This window comes from Zalophus californianus, chromosome 9 (genome assembly GCF_009762305.2).
Source record: "Zalophus californianus isolate mZalCal1 chromosome 9, mZalCal1.pri.v2, whole genome shotgun sequence".
Classification (NCBI taxonomy): Eukaryota; Metazoa; Chordata; class Mammalia; order Carnivora; family Otariidae; genus Zalophus; species Zalophus californianus.
Window position 1 is genome coordinate 75122350 of NC_045603.1, and position 21762 is coordinate 75144111.

The following is a 21762-nucleotide window of genomic DNA, read 5'->3' on the forward strand; positions in this document are numbered from 1 at the left end:
AGAAGGTGAATAATAAAGATAAAAATATTAGTTACAAATCTCTTCCTGCTGCTTCCCCCTTATGAACGAGGAATAAAAGACTTAGATGTTTTGAGTGAAGCAGTGCCTTAGTTGACACACATTTTCCAGAAGATGTAATAGCTGAATACACTCCCATCAATATGACACCATTTTAAACAGTGTTTGCAAAGCCAATCCAAACCACTGACTTGAACTACTTTTAGAAGCGGAATATAGCAAAACATCTACAAAATTTGAATGCCATGGTATATGCTTAAATATCTGTTCTTATTTCACCTATGTATCTAAATCACAATAATAATAGTTGACATTTATTGTGTATTATGTTCTAGAAACTGTTCTAACTTCTTGATGAGGATTTTCTCAGTTTATTCTTACAGCAGCCCTTGTAAAGTAAGCTTTCCCCGTTTTATAGTTGAGGGGTTCAAGGAGATTAAGTGATATTTCCAACATGATGCAGCTAGTAAGAAACAAAGCTGAAGTTCAAATCCAGGAAGCCTTTCTCCAAAGCCAAGCACATTCATACATTCATGGGTTTGTCACACTCCTACAGACTGTGCTGATACGGATAAAACCTCTGCCCTTCACAGCCTTGCAACCTAACATTGTCTCATTGTTTTTGTTTTAGAAGTTCTATGCAAATGGAACTCTGTACTGCATTTCATATAAACAGAGAAGATACAAAGAATGAAGCCTATGAAGTGGGAGACATTTCCAGGAAAGGAGAGGGCATTGTAGGCAACGTCAGGTTGGATGTTGTCACAATGAGTATAAAAGTCAGTAGGAGATATGCACAGAATGCAAGAAAAAACCTCTAGGGGACCTGCGATCAAATAGTCTCAATTTCCATAACAATAGAGGTGTCTGCTGTGTAGTTGCTTATTTATGACCACAGCTTCTCTAAACAGATTTTAAGACAGGTGTTGACTGGTTCTAACAAAAGTGAATCTTGCTGAATAAGAAGGTCACAAATGTTAGCAAATATCTTAATTGCTGTAAGTTTATTTTAGGTATTCTCTCCCCCAGTGGGGTGTAGAGCCAACAATGAAATTGGCAACATGAACAATATCTTTGGCACTGTGGTTGACTCAGGTTAGTGTAGCTAAATTTTTTCAATCTCCTTTGGAGAAAAACTGCATACACCAGTGGCTTTTTTCCTTTACTAACTTGACACTGAGATCAGTTTTGAGAGGGACTTCCCTTGGTCTGCATATAGCAATGGTGTAGAGTGAGTTTGCTCCTCAGGTAAGATGTTTCCTTTCTTAGTGAACTTGCTTTGCGGCAGTGACCCCGGCTCTCCCCATCTGGACCTGGTCCAGTGAGATTGCATTCACACAGGAGAACATGCAGAGGTTATCCTTCGAAAGGACCATTGCTGTCAGGTACAGCATATTTGTCAGGTATCAGATCATTTATCTACAGGATTAGCATCTGTCCACAGCAGCTTTACTGTGCATGGGCCTTGGTGCTTTTTTGAGGTCCCTTTGGAATTAACATACTTTTAATGACTGAAGTTACTCACTGGAAGATGATACAAATTTTGCAATGAGGAAAACATCTTAAACAATATTATGCTAGCAATAATGAGTAGTAAAACCCAAGTTAGGAGAGGAAAAATAAAATGGTACACTCCAGTTTGTGCTAGAGCCAGCAAATGGAATTGTCAGCATCTCTTAATAACTCCACAGGCAGTGACATCATATTGGTAGGTTGAAATCAGCCACGGTGGGAGTGTTTACACCACAGAAATTGGCAAATGCTACAAGTCAGAGGTCTCCCCACTCCCTTGCCCCTAGAAAACTGATTGTTGGGATGCCTGGGTGGCTCAGTCGGTTGAGCATCTGCCTTCGGCTCAGGTTATGATCCCAGGGTCCTGGGATGGAGTCCCACATAGGACTCCCCGCTCGGCGGGGAGTCTGCTTCTCCCTCTGCCTGCCACTCCTCCTGCTTGTGCTCTCTCTCTCTCTGACAAGTAAATAAATAAAATCTTTCAAACAAAAAAAAAAAGAAAAGAAAACTGATAGTTAAATAAAAATTTACCAGCACACCACTGGCACTGAATTTGTTAGTTAATATTAACATCAAAATGTGGGTAATTAGGGTATAAGCATATTTTTTTCTATACACATCCCTTTTCAAAGAAGAAACAATTCCTTTGTTTTCTTGGAAGGTATTACAAAGCTTCATCATTTTCCTTTTTTTTGAATGGAGAAAACATGCTAAAATGACCCATTATTTTTTTTTCCAAGTTATTTTCATTTACTTAGGGCGAGAAGTGTAACAGTATTTGATATTTGATAATTTATTGCAATCAGTAGGATACTCTTTCAGATAGTTCAGATTCCAAAAGACTTATGTGACAATCATAGAATTGTAAATTACCAAAAAGCATGAACTGCCTTCTTTGATTTAACACCCCTCCTACATGCACACTCATTGTGATGAGCCCCAGCTTTTCTATTTAGTATGGGTAACTTCTTAGGAATTGATGTGACATGGCTGTCAAGTCTGTATGTTCCACGTCACTGATTGGTACACCTTTGGAACACCTTTGGATGTGACAAATAAAACCAATGGTTATTATCAGGAGGAAGTTGAAATTTCTTTTTTTTTTTAATTTTTTTTAATCTTTTAATTAACATATAATGTATTATCTGTTTCAGGGGTACAGGGCTGTGATTCTTCAGTCTTAAACAATTCACAGCGCTCACCATATACATACCCTCCCCAATGTCCATCACCCAGCCACCCCATCCCTCCCACCCCCTCCACTCCAGTAACCCTCAGTTTGTTTCCTGAGATTAAGAGTCTCTTATAGTTTGTCTCCCTCTCTGGTTTCAACTTGTTTCATTTAGGAGGAAGTTTGAAATTTCTACCAAAGATTTATCATTATTTCCCCATTCCTCCATGTCGTTCTCATGGCTTCTTCCCCTTTCTTTCCTTCCACCCTCCTCCTTTCTTCCTGAATTGTCTTCCCTTCTCTTCCCTGAGTCTTTGTTCTCTTAAAGAAGAAGGGGTGGAAACAACTTAGAGGTCAGAAATTAGAATGCCTCCAGGGTTCCAGTTGGACTTAGGTGGACAGGTATAAGACCATGGGCAATGGTGGAAGCTGTCAGAGTAAGAGCATGGGAAAAATATGCTTTTTCCAAAAGCAGTGAGATTCAGAGTTCTGGAAGACACTTCTGACCAAACACATCTCGGCAGCCTCTGTTAGCAGTCTCCTTCTTCATTCTGAAGAAATTTACAGTGACTCTCTCACAGTTATAGAACCATTATCAGAAATTTGCAAAAGGAAACTAGTCCAGCTTTCTTGGTTTTACCATTTGGTCTGTCTTTCCTCTTCCTCTTATCTAACACTGTATTTGTTCCTTGAATGCCTGCTATTATTCAAAGCACAGTTTAAATTTCTGAAATTTCCAAGGGGAATGGGGCCTACGTTTGCCCTGGAGGAACTCCAGTTTTAGTGGGAAAGACAGGCACCTGAAGGGAATCACAATCCATTTGATAAGAAGTAAAAGGTATGAAAGACTGTCCCGGAGGCATTGAGTTGCCTAACTGATGTTGCCTGAGGGTTGGGAAGAGTTAATTGGAGAGTCATATTTAAGGAACTGTTGAAGGATGAGTAGGTGTTTGAATGTCCCTGTCTTCAGCTCTTCATTCTATTACTGGTTCACCTCTGTCATTATTCAATATAGTCATAATGAGAAATGCATATAAAATTGGCACCTTCATCTTATTGCCATAATTGAAGGCCACCCTAGAATTTTGCTACTTTGTTTAGGGTGATTTTTCTTATTCTTGTATTTTGTGCCTGTAGATGCCAGTTAAAGAAGAAAAGCAATTGATAATACATTTCTCTTGCAAGTTACTTAAACTTCATTTTTCCCCCCACATGTCATGGTGTAGTAAATGTGTTTTGATGAATATATAATATATGTACTAAAATTTATGACTGTCTTAAAAGAAACTTCCATTGTCATCACTAGAAATCTAACTGGGGTGGATTTGAATGGTCTGATAAAGCAAACTACCTTTAGAAAGAAAAGGTGTAAAAAAAAAAAAAGATGTAACTATTAATCTTGTTCCTAATTAGCTACAGGTTTAAGAGTAATGTCACAGGGTGGGAGAGGGGGTCTTGAATATCAATATACCCACTCTCTGGAAAAAGAGTGTCTCCATGTAAAATTTTAATATATTCAAATACTTCTATCTTGTCCAATACAAATATATATATATATGTGCATATATGTATATATATGTATATGTATAATGTTACTAAATCTAATTTTTTTACACATATCTGGATATCAAACTTCAGAAGTTTCCTGAGTCTGCATGTCCTTATTTGTATATTTTCATTCTATTTACTTGTGCTCATTCATCCCTTGTTCTGAATACTTATGACAGAAAAGGATTTATTTGGTTTAACCATACACATAATGCCAGATGACTATTTAAATAATTAAAAATTCAATAATTAAGAAGATACTTAATTAAATGAGGGTCTGATAATTTCCCTGAGTATCAAATAACAATTTTTTGTCAGATTGTAGGTCCAAAGCAGGCCAGAACTACATTTTAAAACTGTAATCTAAATGTAGTTTTTATTTCTGGAAAATAATTTATATAAAACTAGAAGAATGTTAATTAAAATAGTGTAAACAATACCAGAACCTGACAGAAGTATTCACATAATTCAACCTAAAGAGTAATTTTTCCAGAAATATAAAGACAATTGGATCATCAACTTCAAACATAGTTATTTGGTTAATTATTTAAACTCTTCATTTGATATGTAAACATAAGCAATATGAAGTCTGTTGTTGGAGAGGAAAATTTTTTCTCTACCCTTCGGAGTTCTTCTGGCTGGTTTTTTTTTTTTTTTGTTTAAAGATTTTATTTATTTATTCATGAGAGACAGAGAGAGAGGGAGAGAGAGAGAGAGAAGCAGAGGGAGAAGCAGGCTCCCAAGGAGCAGGGAGCCCGATGCAGGACTCGATCCCAGGACTCTGGGATCATGACCTGAGCCGAAGGCAGACGCTTAACCATCTGAGCCACCCAGGCGCCCTCTTCTGGCTGGTTTAATAATCAAATTGACTTAGGTTAGCAGGAGAAAGTCTAACAAAAGCTTAATAATATGTATACCTCCTGTAAACATGGGAGAAACCAGGAAAACTGAGTAACTCCCCAAAATAACTAAAGCCATCACCTTATATATTTTTTTAAGATTTTATTTATTTATTTGAGAGAGAGAAAGCACAAGCAGAGGGAAGGGCAGATGGAGAGAGAGAAGCAGACTCCCCAATGAGCAGGCCTGCCTCAGGGCTGGATCCCAGGACCCAAGGATCGGGACCAGAGGCAGAAGCTTAACAGATTGAGCCACCCAAGCGCTCCAAGCCATCACCTTAAATATCATCTTCAGCTGAAGACAAAGATGTTGGAGGTGGGGAGTCAGTTAAGGGAGGATACCAGGCAAAGCACAGTAAACAAGAATAAGGCTGTTAGGCAGTTTTAAATCCATGCTTTCTCCTTTGATAAATTTCTAGAGATTTAGTCTTTCCTCTCTTCCTGATATAGCAGAGGGGCACCCTTACGAATGGAGATTTCCCTTACAAATTGTAAGGGAATGTAAATGTCTTCTTACAACGTAAGTAACGTAAGTGTCTCTTACAAAAGGGTAACTTCCACTTGGCTTTCAGAACTTCTTCTGTGTTTGCTATTTCTTAAAAATAACCAGCTTAAAATAACATGTCAAAGAGGCATATCTTGGGGTGGCAAAATTTGTTCTCCCTACACCATAAATAATGGAATTGGCAATATTTCTAGCAATGTTACACTATCCATCATAATTGTATTTTATATGTTGTGTATTTTAGATATTTTGGGAGCCAAGGATAGGCCACACTAAGATGGGCCACTTTGACGTGATTATTTTGAGCTGAAGGCAATCAAGACCCTGTGTGCTCAAGAGAAATTTTTGCCCCTTCGTTAACTACATAGAAAACTCTAAATTGGGGGCTCTTTCCCAGAATAAGGTTTATTAGCTGAGATAAATTTTATCTGAGTGTCCTATCTGTATGGCAGGACAAACATCTAACTACCAAACATTTGCTCTTCTTTTCACCCTGTGAATCACATTCCTTTCTTCTGAAGTGCCAGACCCCTACCCTTCTATCCTTAGTTTAGAATAATATATATACCTCATTTTGCCTGTCTTTAGAATTTCCATGACTGTGTGGACTCTCTGTACATACGCTATTTGATTTTCTCCTCTTAATCTTGTCAATTTGATTTTTAGCCCAGCTAGATAGAAGGACCTCAACAGGGACAGGAATTCTTGATCCCTAATAAAATACAAACAGATGTTTAATGAATTAAAGTATTTTGTAATTTTCTCAAGTAAATTTAAAAGATGTACGTGGTATTTAAATGGATATATAAAATCTTGATTTTAAAAAAATGATTGTTTATAAGCGAAATCTCAGGAGTTTGAGGTCACCTGGTTGAAATCTCTCAACAGTAATTAAGTTAGTAAAGCAAACAAATCAAACATCAAACCAAGCAAATCCGGTTGTGCTTACCTGATCACCCCACCTCTCTCTGATCTTCCTGAACCCAGTGTTCTTAAGAGTATAGGTCGCATTAGAATTGTCAAACAGCACAATTACAAACCTTGCAAATGTCTCAGTTCTTCAAACTAAATTTTCTAATATCCTATTCATGCCCTTATTAGATAGGCTCAGATTAGGAGTTGTACTTCTCAGTAATTATATGACATATCTCTTTGCCAAAGAAACTTTACTCTTATCAATCAATGCATAAATATTGACTACCTGCTTTGGGCTCAGCCCTGGGATAATTATTAAGGATACATGAATAGGACTAATATGGAGGAAGAAAAATCAATGAAGGTGACAGAAGGATAATTTCTATTATATCAAGAGGACTGTATTTGCTTGTCTTTCTGTATCAGTCAGTATGTGACTTGGGTCCTGAACAAAAATTCCCAAGAATGACTTTGTCAGAGATTTTTTTTAAAAGCATCCTATGTTTGTTGAGGTACAATTGACACATTAGTTTCATTACAACATAATGATTTGATATTTGTAGACATTGTGAAATGATCACCATAGTTGATCTAGTTAACATCTGTCACCTTACACAGTTAACAGAGATTTTTTTTCTTGTGTGAGACCTTTTAAGATTTACTCTCTTAACATCCTCATGTTTAAAAAAAAAAAAATCTGTGTACAACTTAAATTGGAAGTAGTTTATTATTAACTGTACCTTATGTCACTGAAAATCTTTTTCTAAAAAAGCTTGATTATTCTCATAGAACTATTAAAAATTTTGTAATTCATCATGATAAAAAAATGAGCACATTGATATATTTGAATAAAGTAGCTGATGACTTTGTTGCTATCCTGTGGTTAAAATCTGTGCCTATATTGGAGGTGCAGACCATCTGAGCATCATATGATTTTACTCTAAGTTTTAAGCATCTTCATCAGTCCTTGTCTGGCATCTGAGACATCTCCTTTAGGTGTCAAGAATGTCTGTTCAAGTTCCAGTGGCTCCCAGGCATATTATAAAAATTAGTTTGCTGTTTATAATTGATTTGAAATGGAATTTGGCATTCTACCTTGAACAGCCAGCTAAATCCAAAGGAAGTGACTGTTACCTACCAACCAGATGATTGCTGGCTACATTGATTATTCAGAACACTTTTAGAAGATCTGAAAAATACAGGAAAGCAAAACCAAAGGATTTTTAAGGATAGATTTTCTCTTCCTCTGCCTTCTGGTTTCTTGATGTGTAATAGATGCTGACATATCTTTGTTCGGTTAATGTTCCTTGTTTTGGAAGGAACAAGACGTGTACGTGGGAGAGCTTTGTTCTACCTCCCAATGATGCTTCTGTTTGCAGACCAAACAGTTGACTTTGACTGATGTTTGCAGATACCTTCAGGAACTGATGTTGACTTTAGGGTAACAGACAATCCCTTTTCTTGGCAAAGAGTTTTTGTCCCTCTGCCAGTTCAAATGAGGCTTCCCTTTTGTTCTGTGCAATAACAAGCTGCTTCTGCTGCTTTCTTTGGGTTACTCACAGACAAGGCCTAACTGTTTGATATATATCAGCTGAGAGATAAACAAAAGCCCAGCCCTAAATCTCAAATAACAAGAGGAAGAAGGATGCCTCCTTATCCACCAATCTCTTTGTCAAGTGCCTATTGGGTCTTAGAATGGACTCTGACCAAGCACTTAGTGGACTGGGGCCTTTTTGCACAGTTTACGATACACAATATTAGAAATCCTATAGCTGTTGGTGAACGTGAAGATGTACCTATGATACTTGTAAAACCATCAGGGTGATCACTCTTTCGGTATGCTAGCTAGACCTTGAAGATTGGCCCCATAGGCAGTAGGTCTTGTATGTGACACACATGTCAACGTGTGTGTTAGGAGGAAACTACACCTATTAGTAGTAGGTATCGCCCCATTTAAAAAAAAAATCTCTGCCTCTTAGAATTACTTGTTGGTGAAGTGTCTTGGAAAGACTCACTTTAACCGTATTATTGTGTTGTCTGCCATTCTCAGATCTGGTAAGTAATTGTAGCCTTTAACTTTTTTTTTTTTTTTTTTTTAACTCCAGGATAGTTAACATACAGTGTTCATTTCCCCACGCTAGCTGACCGTACAGCACACACCGAGCTTTGGCCGTTCTGTGTTGTGACAAACTTCCTTTCGGTGCTGGCCACGTAGCTGTAACGGCCTGCACGCAGCCACACACACATAACTTTTTATGGAAGGGCCAGTAAAAAGCCTACTAGAAGCAGGGAATTCTGATTTGAAACAAGAGTCACAGGTCAGGATTCCAAATGAAATTTTAGCATGCCCTAATTTGGAGAATTTTGTGAAAATTACAGATAACAGTATTTGTAAAGTGCCTACTGCCATTGTCTATCACACACACTTGACTTGCAGTTGTCTTTATCATTTGACATTGTCCATTCTTTGGTTTGCCCTATGACCTTAAGGTTTAGTCACCCTGTCATTAATCTCAACAAAGACATACGATTCTTCTTTCAATTCTAGCAAAGTCCTGGGTGTTTGGTTTTCTTTTCTCCTTTTCGTTATGACATACAGGAATGTGTGAGAAAAGCGGTCCTAGAGACAGTCATCAATCATTGATTTGCTTTTAGATAAAACACCTGAATCTTCCTAAATCTGTAAAGTTTTGTTCAGAGACATGCAGAGGTTCAGATTCTCTTCCCCCCCACCACCCTTAACAAGTCCTATTACCAGAAAAATTCTACCTCATATTAAGCATAAATAACTGATCAAGCTGGTGTTCCCCCTGTTCTGGCTCAGGGAAGGTGAAGAGCTCCAAAACAATCCTGCCTTTGTGGGAAGAGTTTATATTCCCCACTTCTCCCACCAGCCTCCAACCCCCCAGTCCAGGGATCTGGTTTTTAAATTTCAGTGTACAACAGCATGCATATTTTGGTTTCCTGGAAGTTACCCACATATTTACTCAGCCTTTGGCCAAATTATACCAGGGGAAGTAAAACCATCATCTAATTGAGTTAAAATCATAGACACTAAATTAAACATTTCTAATATATTCATTGGTAACTCTGATAATCAATTTTTATTGAGTAGTGTGTTTATATGCTCATTCTTTTTTACTTTTCAATAAGATAATTGTTTCCATATATCAATATTTGATAGTTTCATTTATAACTGTGGGATATTTTTCATATTAAACCTCTTTTGGGCTACATAGAGGAAATAGTTATAAATAAGTATTTCTCAGGATTTGAGAGATACATTGTAAAAGCTTCCATTCTGCCTAAGATTAGCCATGGTAATTCTCTGATTTCCACAAACTTAAGTACTAGCTGTTGAAAAAAATGTTTTAGTCCCTTGAGATAGATATATCACTTTCATAATTACTGCTTATTTTCACAGTGGTACAATAACAAATTCCTTTCTGACTAGTGACTTCTATTCATGGATGTAGTGCTATAAAATAATCCACCCTTATCATTCATATTTCTGGGCAGTTGAGTAAGGTAGGAACTATTTTTGATATGCAGGAGCAAATACTGAAGCAGTGGGGTTACACTTTCTGTCAACAAAGGTGTCAAGTGCCAGAAAACCCTGATAAGTCCCATTTCAAGCAAGTAGAGTCTGGATAATACCAAACTACGAGACAAGAGTCCGTGCATGTGAACTGGCAGTCCCACCAAAGCGAATTATCATTCGCACCGAAAATAAACACCCTGAAGTTTAACAAAGCTAGGTCATCCATCTGCAAGGTATGTGGCAGCTTTAGCTAGTCAGAAACCTTTTGATTTGTCAAAGCAGTTTTAAACTACTGCCATTTCTCCAAGCCAGAGGTTGAAAGATCAAGGGGAAGCTTTAAAAGATGTGATAACGTTGTCTTGGAGTTGGGGGACATCTGGTATTTGCTAAACAAATGACGGAGTGAATGAATGTTGAAGAGGTGTGCTCTATTCTGGAGCTGACCCTAAGAACAACGATAAAGAGCAGCTCTCCTATTCTGACTTTACCACTATGTTGTCACCGAGAAAAGTAACTTTTAAATTCTTTGGACCTCCGTTTCTCCAATGTGTAAAAGAAGATGACTGGAAAAGACGCTTTTTCAGTTTCTGTCAGGCTTCTTCAGAGAATAGATACAGGATCTTGGTTCAAATGATCATTTCTTGAGAAGAAAAGCTATAGTGAAAATGGTTCAATTTACTTTGTAAACCTATGCATTATCTTTTTTTAATGGACGAAGTGTCAGTTTTTTAGGTACAGTAAAAATTAAGGAGGTAAATCTTTAATTGGAATAGTCGAATGAAAACCAAAGTCACAAAGGATTTTGTTAAAATTAAAAATTCATTGCATCAGTCCAACAACCATTAAATTTTTGTATATCCTTAGTTTAAATATATTAGTCTCATCTCAACAATTAGGTTGAATCATGAAATTACATTTCTGTGGGTTAAAAACAGTCTTGTATCATCAAGTTCATCCTATGGATGTGATTTTCATGGGAAGCAGGGTACCATGCTGTGTGTTCCTTTTTGGTTCCCATCAGTTCTTGATACCATGCTGGGTACATTTGTTCTCTCATATAGTATGTACTGAAAGCAGTATTTTGGGGCAGAAAGCCTTTTTGAAATTACTTAATGCAATATATTGTTTTAAACATGAAAATAAGACCCAAAAAGTTCTCAGAATTGTAGTTCTTTTGATGTTCAGTCTGACAGAGACGTTATAAACAAAAACTTTTGAATATACTTTGAATACTCTACCTACCAGTAAAAAAAACAAAAACAAAAACAAAACTGGTCTGATAAATTTTATAGGAATCGTTCTTAGCAATTAAGTTTCTGAATTTGAAATTTGATCCCCAAATAAATTACTTTGCTGGATGTGATAAGTTTCAATTTTCTATAAGGAAGGAACCTCCACTTATAGATGTAGTTAACTGTTTATAGAAAGGTGTCATGGCCTAGCAAAATTAGAAATAGACTAAGTGCAAAGATATTTATAGGTCATGCTTTTGACTTAGGTCTTACACACTGTGGAACTTTACATTCTTGTCACATCTCTCTGCCATTTTAATTATAGAATCATCACATTTTAGAACATCTGGTTTGATATTTGTCAATAATTGTTTACACTGAAAGCTACAAAACCCCAAAATAGTAGAGTCCAACATTGTGTCTTTACAAATGAGGAAACTGAGGCCCAGAGAATTTAAGTCACTTTAACTTACGTAGAGTTAAGACACGGAACAAGTTGGGACTTGGACATCTAGTATAGTGCTACGTCGAATGTTCCATTTGTTCTTTTAGTTGCAGAGTGTTTGCTTCATATCTACCCTCTCAAAAACAGATTGCAGATTAAGTGAATGATGCTGTGACCTTGGTGCTTGAAGTGAAGTAGACAGAAAGCTTTTATTGACCCGATGACATGTTATAGGAATATAGTTAGAGGTTGTGTCCAGATTTGATGACCATCAGGCAATTGATAATGAACTGACCCCAGGACCTGTCTGCCACTCTTTTACAAATTTTTCAGTTTTCCAAACACTTGGAAGAAGCATCAATCAAATAAAGCTTTGAAACGAAGGCCTATTAGATACACAGCTTAAATCTTATGGTTGTTTGTTTTTCCTGATAGAAACATGAGTTCGGCCGGCCCTGATGGGAGGAAAGTGATGAGAAGGTGTGACGGACTGATCGACTCGCTGGTCCATTATGTCAGAGGAACCATCGCAGACTACCAGCCAGATGACAAGGTGATTCGTGGGTTAAATAGCTCTCATTTGAATTACTTACTTTGTCTTACTAAGACGCTTCAGAGGATTCTGGAAGTATTCTGTTTGGGTTTAGCTTTATTCATTAACTCACTTGCTAAGCTTAAAGTTTCCCATCCATGCTTAGAAATATTAAGATCTACCTAGCCCCATTTTTCTGTCTACTTTCCAGACCCCAGTTTACAACTACCTGTTTAACAACTCTATGTAGGTATTTGAAAGGAGCCCAAGAGTTCCGTGTGCAATAATGAACTTAAGTTCATCTATTCCCTTATTCCCAAACTTGCTCCTTCTCTGAATAATCCTTCTTCTTTTTTTTTTTTTTTTAAGATTTTATTTATTTATTTGACAGAGAGAGACACACCGAGAGAGGGAACACAAGCAGGGGAACACAAGAGGGAACACAAGAGGGAGAAGCAGGCTTCCCGCGGAGCAGGGAACCTGATGCGTGGCTCGATCCCAGGACCCTGGGATTATGACCTGAGCCGAAGGCAGACGCTTAACGACTGAGCCACCCAGGCGCCCCTGAATAATCCTTCTTAATAATTATCCCCACCCACCAAATGAAAGCAGAAATCTGTATAATCTCCGACTGCCTCCTTGCCTTCCCTCACATCCTGTATCCATCAGGCAGTAAACCATATGCGTTCCACCTTGGAAACGCCCTCCAGTTGGTCCACTTCTCCTCCCTCATGCTGTGACTGCTGCCCTGGTTTGTGTATCTTTCATACTTACCATGCAATAGCTTCCTAACGGGTCCTGCAAACAGTTCTTCTGTTTTCCAGCTCCATGTGGCTACTAAATTACGTATCGTAAAATATAGAATCTTCTGAACACACTCTTCAATGTAAACTAGAAAGGCTCCAGTGGTTTAAGAAATTCAGCCTCTACTTCTTAGCATTGTGCTCATGACCATTCATGATCTAGCCACACTCATTCCACTCCCCTAGACACAGTCCAAGCACACCCCACTGCATCCACTAAACTGTGTAAGATCGAAAGCGTAGTACATCCTCTGGTAGCACACTTCCAAAGGGATGTCTATATGTATATGATCAGTATTCATCTCCTGTTTTCTCAGGCCACAGAGAACTGTGTGTGCATTCTTCATAACCTCTCCTACCAGCTGGAGGCAGAGCTCCCAGATAGATATTCCCAGAGTATCTATATTCAAAACCGGACTATCCAGACTGACAACAAAAGTATTGGGTGTTTTGGCAGTCGAAGCAGGAAAATAAAAGAGGTATGTTGGAAGGACTTTGAAAGAAAAAGTGTGTATGTGTATATTTCTGAGTACTTAGCATATGTCAGGCACTATTTTTTAAGTTGTTTTAATCCTTACATCAACCTTACGAGGTATGTATTATTAATAGCCTCATTTATTGACAAGGAAACAAAAGTACAGAATGGCTTATTTGCCCCCCAAAAAATCCAGGAAATTATAATAGAGGGGATGGAATTCGATCCCAGGTGGTCTGGCTGCAGATTTGCATTGTTAGCCACTGTACCACACTGCTGTATGCTTTATAAGTTAGGAAATAAGCTTAATACAGCATAGCCAATGGTGTATAAATTGTTTAACATTAAAAGCAACCCTGATGTTTAGCTCTGGGTATCCTAAAAGTACATCCATATGAAGGAATACTGTCCCTACTGGCAATTCATGAAAACTGGAAGAATGTAACCCCTCCTATTCCTCAGACTATCATGGTACATATTTGTGAACTTGGAGAGTAACTGGTAAATTTAGAATCCTGATGTTATCCCAGACAACTTCACAAGACTGAGGGAAGAGGCCTCTTTTTCTTATCTCCACGGTGGTTGTGACTAATTTAGCTTTTAGCTTAACAGCAGCCTGAAAACTGTTCTAGAATAGCCTATGCTTCATTCTCGAGTTTTCTCTCACTATGAAATATAAAGTTGGGGTGTTGTTAAGGAGAAATAGACATTATGAGCTAAAAGTTAACTGCTTGGAAATCATACATACTTGCTTTTTCATTTCCATATCAGGGGCTTCTTATTAGGCAAATTGTCAGTCTCTCTAGACTAAATGGTTTTTCTGGTCCCTTAGTTTGGGTGTGGAATTCTAGAAATCACTTGAAGGCATTAATTCTGGATTTCACTGTGTACGTGGTTAGCAATATCAGGACATGCCGATGCCGGAGGAAAAGAGCAACCCGAAGGCTGTGGAATGGCTGTGGCATTCCATCGTGATACGGATGTATTTGTCCTTGATCGCGAAGAGTGTCCGAAACTACACTCAGGAAGCATCTTTGGGAGCTTTGCAGAACCTTACTGCAGGAAGTGGACCAGTGAGTATCACCCCTGTTCTTCTGCTTTATAAAAATAATGACATTGTAGGACATACCTACATTAGTTTCAGAAATGAGACAGTGCAGTAAGGCAAAAGTTTTTTCTCTTCAGTCAAGACAGTTCTCAGTAATTGCCAGCAAGAGGTCCAGCTTTCTGGGACTTTCAGCCTCAGTTTCTGCAGAGCCAAGTCAGGCTGTGAGTGAAAGGCTCCTAGATATTTATATTAGAGCTCTTTCAGTTATAAGTCTCAGAATCCTACCTAAACTGGCCTGGGCAAAAAAAGAGGAATGTCTTGGCCCATTTAACTGGAAGGTCAAGGTGAGTCTTCTTTCTGTCAGTCATGGTAGGTGGGTATCCTAGCAGTTGTAATTATAACTCTATCTCTGGTTCCCTCTTCCCCTTTTTTATTCTCAAAGGCTCTTCTCATATGATAGCAAAGGTCACCAATGATTTCAGACTTACATTTTATCCACCCAATGTCCCCACAGAAAAGAAACTCCTATTTTCTCAATAGCTTCCATTTGGAACTCAAGAGTCTCACTTGCCCATGTCTGAACCTGTGGCTAGGAGCCAGTTGATGTTCTGACTGGCCAGGTCTGGGTGATAGGCCCACCTGTGAATTTCAAGGGCACGGGTTTGAGCAGGCAGGGTCATTGCCACTGGGACCACATGGACTGAAAGGTTAAAGGAGCTGCTCATTAGCAGAAGGAAGAATGAGTGCTGCCCAGGCAAAAACAACAGATGTCCACTGTGTATGGAGTTGGAGAGGACATCTGTGCTTTTACGTCCCAGAAATTCAACTACAAAATAAAGAGCTGCTTCTCTTCCTGATGCATTTACTTTATACCAGCAAAGTCAAAATACATAAAACAGTAAAAGCTTATTCCTCTCCCTATGTATTTTATACCTTACTACACAGTTAGGGATTCTATAAATATTCAGTTATTTGAACTAAGCTTATATTCTTTGTCTTGATCATAAAATTATTAGAATAAATACACACACACAAAGTTGTTCATTATATGTCCAGTTTCCAATTAGCCATCCCCATAGAGAAGAATACTCTTGTGGATAACAAAAATATTATTTATTCTTGAGAAACCATATTCATTCTTTAATGTGTTTACACAGAAGCTTGCCCTGTTTTGAACAAAACTGTGAAATACTAAAACCAGTATTTCTCTTATCTTAGCACTGTGGTTAAGAATATGACCAAACTTAGGGCGCCTGTCTGACTCATTCAGTAGATCATGGGACTCTTGATCTTGGAGTTGTACATTTGAGCCCCACGTTGGGTGTAGAGATTACTTAAAAATAAAATCTTAGGGGCGCCTGAGTGGCCCGGTCATTAAGCGTCTGCCTTCAGCTGAGGGCATGATCCCAGGGTCCTGGGATCGAGCCCCATCTTGGGCTCCCTGCTCAGCGGGAAGCCTGCCTCTTCCTCTCACACTCCCCCTGCTTGTGTTGTCTCTCTCTGTCAAATAAATAAAATCTTTAAAAATATATATATAAATAAATAAAATCTTAAAAGTTTTTTTTTTTTTTATCTCTTTGATTTTCTGCAAAATTTACTTGTGTACAAAGAGGAGGGAACAAGAAACTACCAGGGAGCCCTGAATGATTCAGAGTCATTGTACCTTCCCATTTTCCCAGGCTATGTTTCCCGGAAGCCCTCTTATTAACTCCCAGCCAACTTAAAAGAAAACGTCAGGAATTAACGCGGCGTGCAGCTATATGTGTGCGTATCTGAGGTCCCTGTGCTCTGAGTATGGTTCAGATCGAGCTAACCCATTAAGCCTGCATTTTAGCCTCTTCCATTCCAAGATCTCTCATGGAATCCAAACAGTCCAGAGATGTTTCCATGTTCCTAAGGATAGAAATATTTGTGCCACTTAAGTTCTGAATATGATCTTAAGTTCCTTTATTCATTTTTTGAGTGCCTACTATATAGCAAGTACTAACTAGCCTAGTGCTAAGTATGTAGCAGTGAATAAGACAAAATCCCTGTGCTTGGTAATAATCTAACTGGGGATAAATAAATAAACAGAAATCTAAGGTACTAGGCAATTCCAAGTCCAAAAGGAATCCAAGCATTGGAGATACCCTCATAACTATCCTCATTGTGTCAAGGCATTTAAAATCATACCTAACGTTAAACCAGTCTGGTCCCCTGAAAGGAGGCCTGTGCTGAACTGGTATGAATCTGTACTCAAGTTGTTAGAGTTTAATTTGACTGGAGATTTATAGGAGAAAATCATTAGCACCATGAGACAGTGATATGTTCTTTTAAGTTACAAGATGCTTTTTATTAAAACTTTTGACTTATATATATATCCCTTCTAATTATTACTTTTCCTAATTTTGTTATGCTTAAATTGTATGATAAAAAATACTTGTTTTTATAATTTCCAAGAAGAATCATTGAATAGGAAAACACGAAAAGCAAAGCATTTAAAATAGTTTCAGGGGTGCCTGGGTGACTCAGTTGGTTAAGCAACTGCCTTCGGCTCAGGTCATGATCCTGGAGTCCCAGGATCGAGTCCCGCATCAGGCTCCCTGCTCAGCAGGGAGTCTGCCTCTCCCTCTGACCTTCTTCCCTCTCATGCTCTCTCTCTACCATTCTCTCTCTCTCTCTCTCAATAAATAAATAAAACTCATTAAAAAAAAAAAGATTTAAAATAGTTTCAGAAAACATCCAGTCCATTAACCTTGTGTTCATAACTGAGATAGCGCTGAGCAGTTGATGGCCCTGTGCCTGAAATGGCAAAGAAGCTAAACTGAAATGAGTAGCGTCCTAAAAGATTGGTTATGTAATTTAAGTATAAAATTATGACAGTAATTTCTAGTCAGTATTAAACTTTATTGGTTTAGATACAGTGGTCATTCTAATAATAAATGAGGAAAGAGAAAGAATAATATTTACCCATTTAGCAAACTCTCTAAGTACAGAAATCAAAAGATTAAGGTAGAAATTTTTGTTAGAAGATAAGTAAGTCCCAAGGATATAATGCACAGCATTGTGACCATACTTAATACTGTATTGTATATTTGAAAGTTACTAGGAGAATAAATCTTAAAAGTTCTCATCATAAGAAGAAAAAAAGTTGTAATCATGTGCAGTGATGAATATTAACTTATTGTAATTATTTTGCAGTATATAGGTATATCAAATCATTATGTTTTACACCTAAAACTATTACAATGTTATCTGTCAGTTATGTATCAATAGAAATAAGTTAAACATCACATAGCCAAAGTTAAAAGTCATTGAAATAAGCACTTTAACAAATTTCTAAAACACTTTATTTTATTTTCTTAAAGATTTTATTTATTCATTTGAGAGAGAGGGAACAAGAGAGGGAGAGCATGAGGGGGGGGTGGGTCAGAGGGAGAAGTAGACTCCCTGCTGAGCAGGAAGCCCAGTGCGGCACTCGATCCCTGGAGTCCAGGATCATGACCTGAGCCGAAGGCAGTCGCTTAACCAACTGAGCCACTCAGGCTCCCTCTAAACACTTTAAAAGTATTTAATATCTGTTGGAAAAAAAACAAAACATATCCCTTACCCTCACACCTTACTAGAAAGTAAGTTCTAACAGCGATGAGATTTAAATATGAAAGACAAGACAGTAAAGCTTGTGGAAGATCTTCATGACCTGGGAATAGGGGAAGATTTTTTTAAAGTGGACACAAAAAGTACTATACGTATTTTATAAATTGACTACATTAAAATTAACTTATGCTGTTATGCTATCAAAAGACATTGTTAAGATAGTAAAAAGGCAAACCACAGAGTAGAAAAAAATTTTTGCGACATATATAAGTAACAAAGATTGTCTGGAAAATATTAAAAAAACTCATCAAGTTAACAATCATAAGGTAACCCAATAGAAAAACGGGCAAGAGACTTGAACAGGCCCTTCACAAACGATAATATAGAAATGGCCAATAAACGTTTGAAGAGGTGCTTAAAACCTCATTAGTAATCACAACAGTATGAACTAGAAGTGCTATTTGCAAATAGCTGACCAACTAATTAATAGTCATTCTCACATATTCCCTGGAGCTGGAATACAAAAATCTCTGTTTAGTAAATCTGACTGTTTACTTTCCTTTTTGAGCAAATTGTAAAGGTCATCTCACTTCGGACTTTGTCATTTCCCTCAATGAATCAGAAGACTAATACGCTGTGCTTTCCCCTGGTTGATTAAACATCATTTGAGGATCCAGACTTCATCAGGACTTCTATGTTTCAATGATCTTTTTTATATACTAACATCAAAGTGCTTTATTATATATAACAATATATCATGAGGTGGTATAGTATGATATACATACAAAGCAAGATTTTTAATTTTAAAAGCATCTTATGTCTTAAAAATTTTAAGAAATAAATATCTTGTGACTTTTTACTCCATCTTGATCTCCTGAGATGATAGTAAATCTTTGGGAAAACTTGATAACATATTATTCATATAGTTCAGTTCAGTAAACATTTACATAGGACCTCTCATGTTCTAGGCACCATACAAGGCCCTGAGGGGGGAAAAAGGGATGGATAAGATCCATGTCCTCCTTTAAAGGAGCTGTGTTCTAATAGAAGAAATAGCAGCTTGGTATAGTTGTAACCTAGAGAATTAGGGAGTAAGGATAAGGAAAGAGAGGAAAGTGGATGCCAGGCCATATGAAGACATCTGAACATTCTGGAGACAATGGAGAGTCATTACACGGCTTACTCCTGAGGTAGAACATAATCAGATTAAATTTTAAGAGGATCATTCTGGTGTAAGGCTTTGAAGCCCCAGCAGGCATTTAAAAAACAGCAAGTTGACTGGCAACATTTGGTTTCTAGTGAAGACTGGAGACCATAAATTTGCAGAAAAAGATCATTCCATGAATGCCCTATTTACTCTAGCAGTATTTGGTGGCCAGGTATCAAATGAGTTTTGCAGTTTTAATGGGTGGGTAGAAATAAGCTGGAATGATAAGAGAGTTAAGGGTATTGAAAGATGGTTTTTGATGTGTTGGTTCATGTACCTTAGTCTAAATAAGAAAGAAAGGTAAGGCAGAAGAGGATTGACAACTTGAGGTATGGGGAGTAAAGGTGAGATAAAGGCCCTGGAGTTGTTGATGAGGCTGAAGAAGTAGTATGGTAGGAGTGAGGGAGAGAGAACAAAGAGAACAGGAAGTTGTGTTCAGAGTCTAACATTGGAGTTTATGTTTTCAGAATCAAGGTATTTTGGGGTGAATACAGGTTTTGTATGACCATGGAAGTGAATGCCTGATGTAGGGGAGAGATGAAGGTCAGTGACACTTAGGAAGGCTAGGAACTATGATGTGGTCATCTACAGTGAATGGGAGGTGGAGAAGGCTCTGAGCCAGGCTCTTGAAGCCTCCAGTGGTTGTTGGGAAAGGACCAGTAGGCCTTGAGATGACAAAGAAAACTCTATGTAGGTAGTAGAGCTGGATGACAGTGACTCAGAAGAGCAGAGCTTTTGCATGTGAGGGAAGACATTTATCTAGACAGGCCATTGGGAAGAGAAAGGAATGCTAACCTGCCTCTGTGCCCAAGTCACAGGAGTGGTAGAGAATAAATAGCCTCCTCTCTGGATGGCTACAGAGGAAGGATTCTTCTCAGAATTGAGCAAAATAGTTTAATGGAGTGCTCTGCAAATTAGTGAAAGACAAAGTGTAACTTGTTTACAATAAAACATTCTAAAATAGTGATTATTAAACTTCTTTGGAGTTGTAGACACTTTGAGTATCTAATAAAAATTATATATCCTTTCCCTGAGAAAGTTTATTATAAACACAAAAATAGGCTTTCTTTTGTCTTGTTTTTTACGATTTTTACGATTTTTATTTATTTATTTGACAGAGAGAGATAGCAAGAGCGGGAACACAAGCAGGGGGAGTGGGAGAGGGAGAAGCAGACTTCCCGCCGAGCGGGGAGCCCGATGCGGGGCTTGACCCCAGGATCTCGGGATCATGACCTGAGCCTAAGGCAAACACTTAACGACTGAGCCACCCAGGCACCCCCGATTTTTTAAAATTTTTAAGTAATCTCTATACCCAAAGTGGAGCTCAAAGACACAACTCAAAGATTAAGAGCTGCAGGCTCCACCAGCTGAGCCAGCCAGGTGCCCCAATACTGAAACAGTTTTAAGGACTTCCTGTCTCCTCCCTGAAACCTATCCTGGGCCCTATATTAAGAACCCCTGTTCTAAAAGGTATCTTGGAGAATGTAAGGAGAGCAGTCTGCAGGAGGTGGGGGAAATAAGCAGTGTTTAGATAAGAGAAACAGAGAAGATAGACACCCTGAAGAATGGTCAAGAATTACAGGAATTTCTGTCAGGTGGCCTCAAGTTAGCTTCAAATACAAATCTATAAAGTTTTAGACACAAGCTGAGACCCCAGTATTAGAAGTATATTGATGCTAGGAAGGTTCTGGTCGGTACTCAGACCCTCTGAAAGTAGGTGGCCAACCTGATTCCAAATATGATTTGCACATACAACCTCCGACTGAGAATGTAAAATTAAATCTAACTAGCCATACATTCTTTTCTTTAAAAGCCCAGTATCTCTTTTAGGATAAGCTGGCTTCTTAGAAATGACTAAGTTTATTAAAATATGTAAAATGCCAAAATGTGAGCAAGAAGGTGACCAAAGCAACAGCAAGCAAATACGCTGAAATATTAAAGACATCTCCCTTTAAAATTTTTCTCAGCTCTACCTGTCTTTATAGGTAAATTCCACGAGGCCCACAAAGTTGGGATTATTCTTATATTAAACAAATAGTTCAAGAAAATGGAAAAAGGGAAAACATTATGCAACTAATTTCATGACACTAGTGTTTGATTCTATTAACATCGTCCTTATATCCTTTTCACAATGCTGAGCTGAAAATGGGAATAAAGAGGAAAGAAAGGAAAAGACAGGCCCATTTTATTTATAAACATGCAAAAATATAGAAACTAACCAAATCCAGTATTCTATTTAAAAATACCAAATAAGCTGTTTTTATCCTGTAATAAAATTGAAAATGTAATAATTATTTTTTTTAATTTTATTTATTTATTTGAGAGAGACAGAGCA

The 21762-nt window shown here is 37.8% G+C and overlaps 1 protein-coding gene across 3 annotated transcripts in view; it reads left to right on the forward strand.

Moving 5' to 3' along the window:
• Positions 1–21762, forward strand: part of PKP2 (plakophilin 2) — a 93355-nt gene that overhangs the window by 56466 nt on the left and 15127 nt on the right. For all 3 annotated transcript variants that reach the window (XM_027594364.2, XM_027594366.2, XM_027594365.2), the window contains exons 7-9: positions 12222–12339; positions 13439–13600; positions 14496–14669. In XM_027594364.2, coding sequence (XP_027450165.2) covers positions 12222–12339; positions 13439–13600; positions 14496–14669 — 454 coding nt within the window. The remainder of the gene's footprint in view (positions 1–12221; positions 12340–13438; positions 13601–14495; positions 14670–21762) is intronic.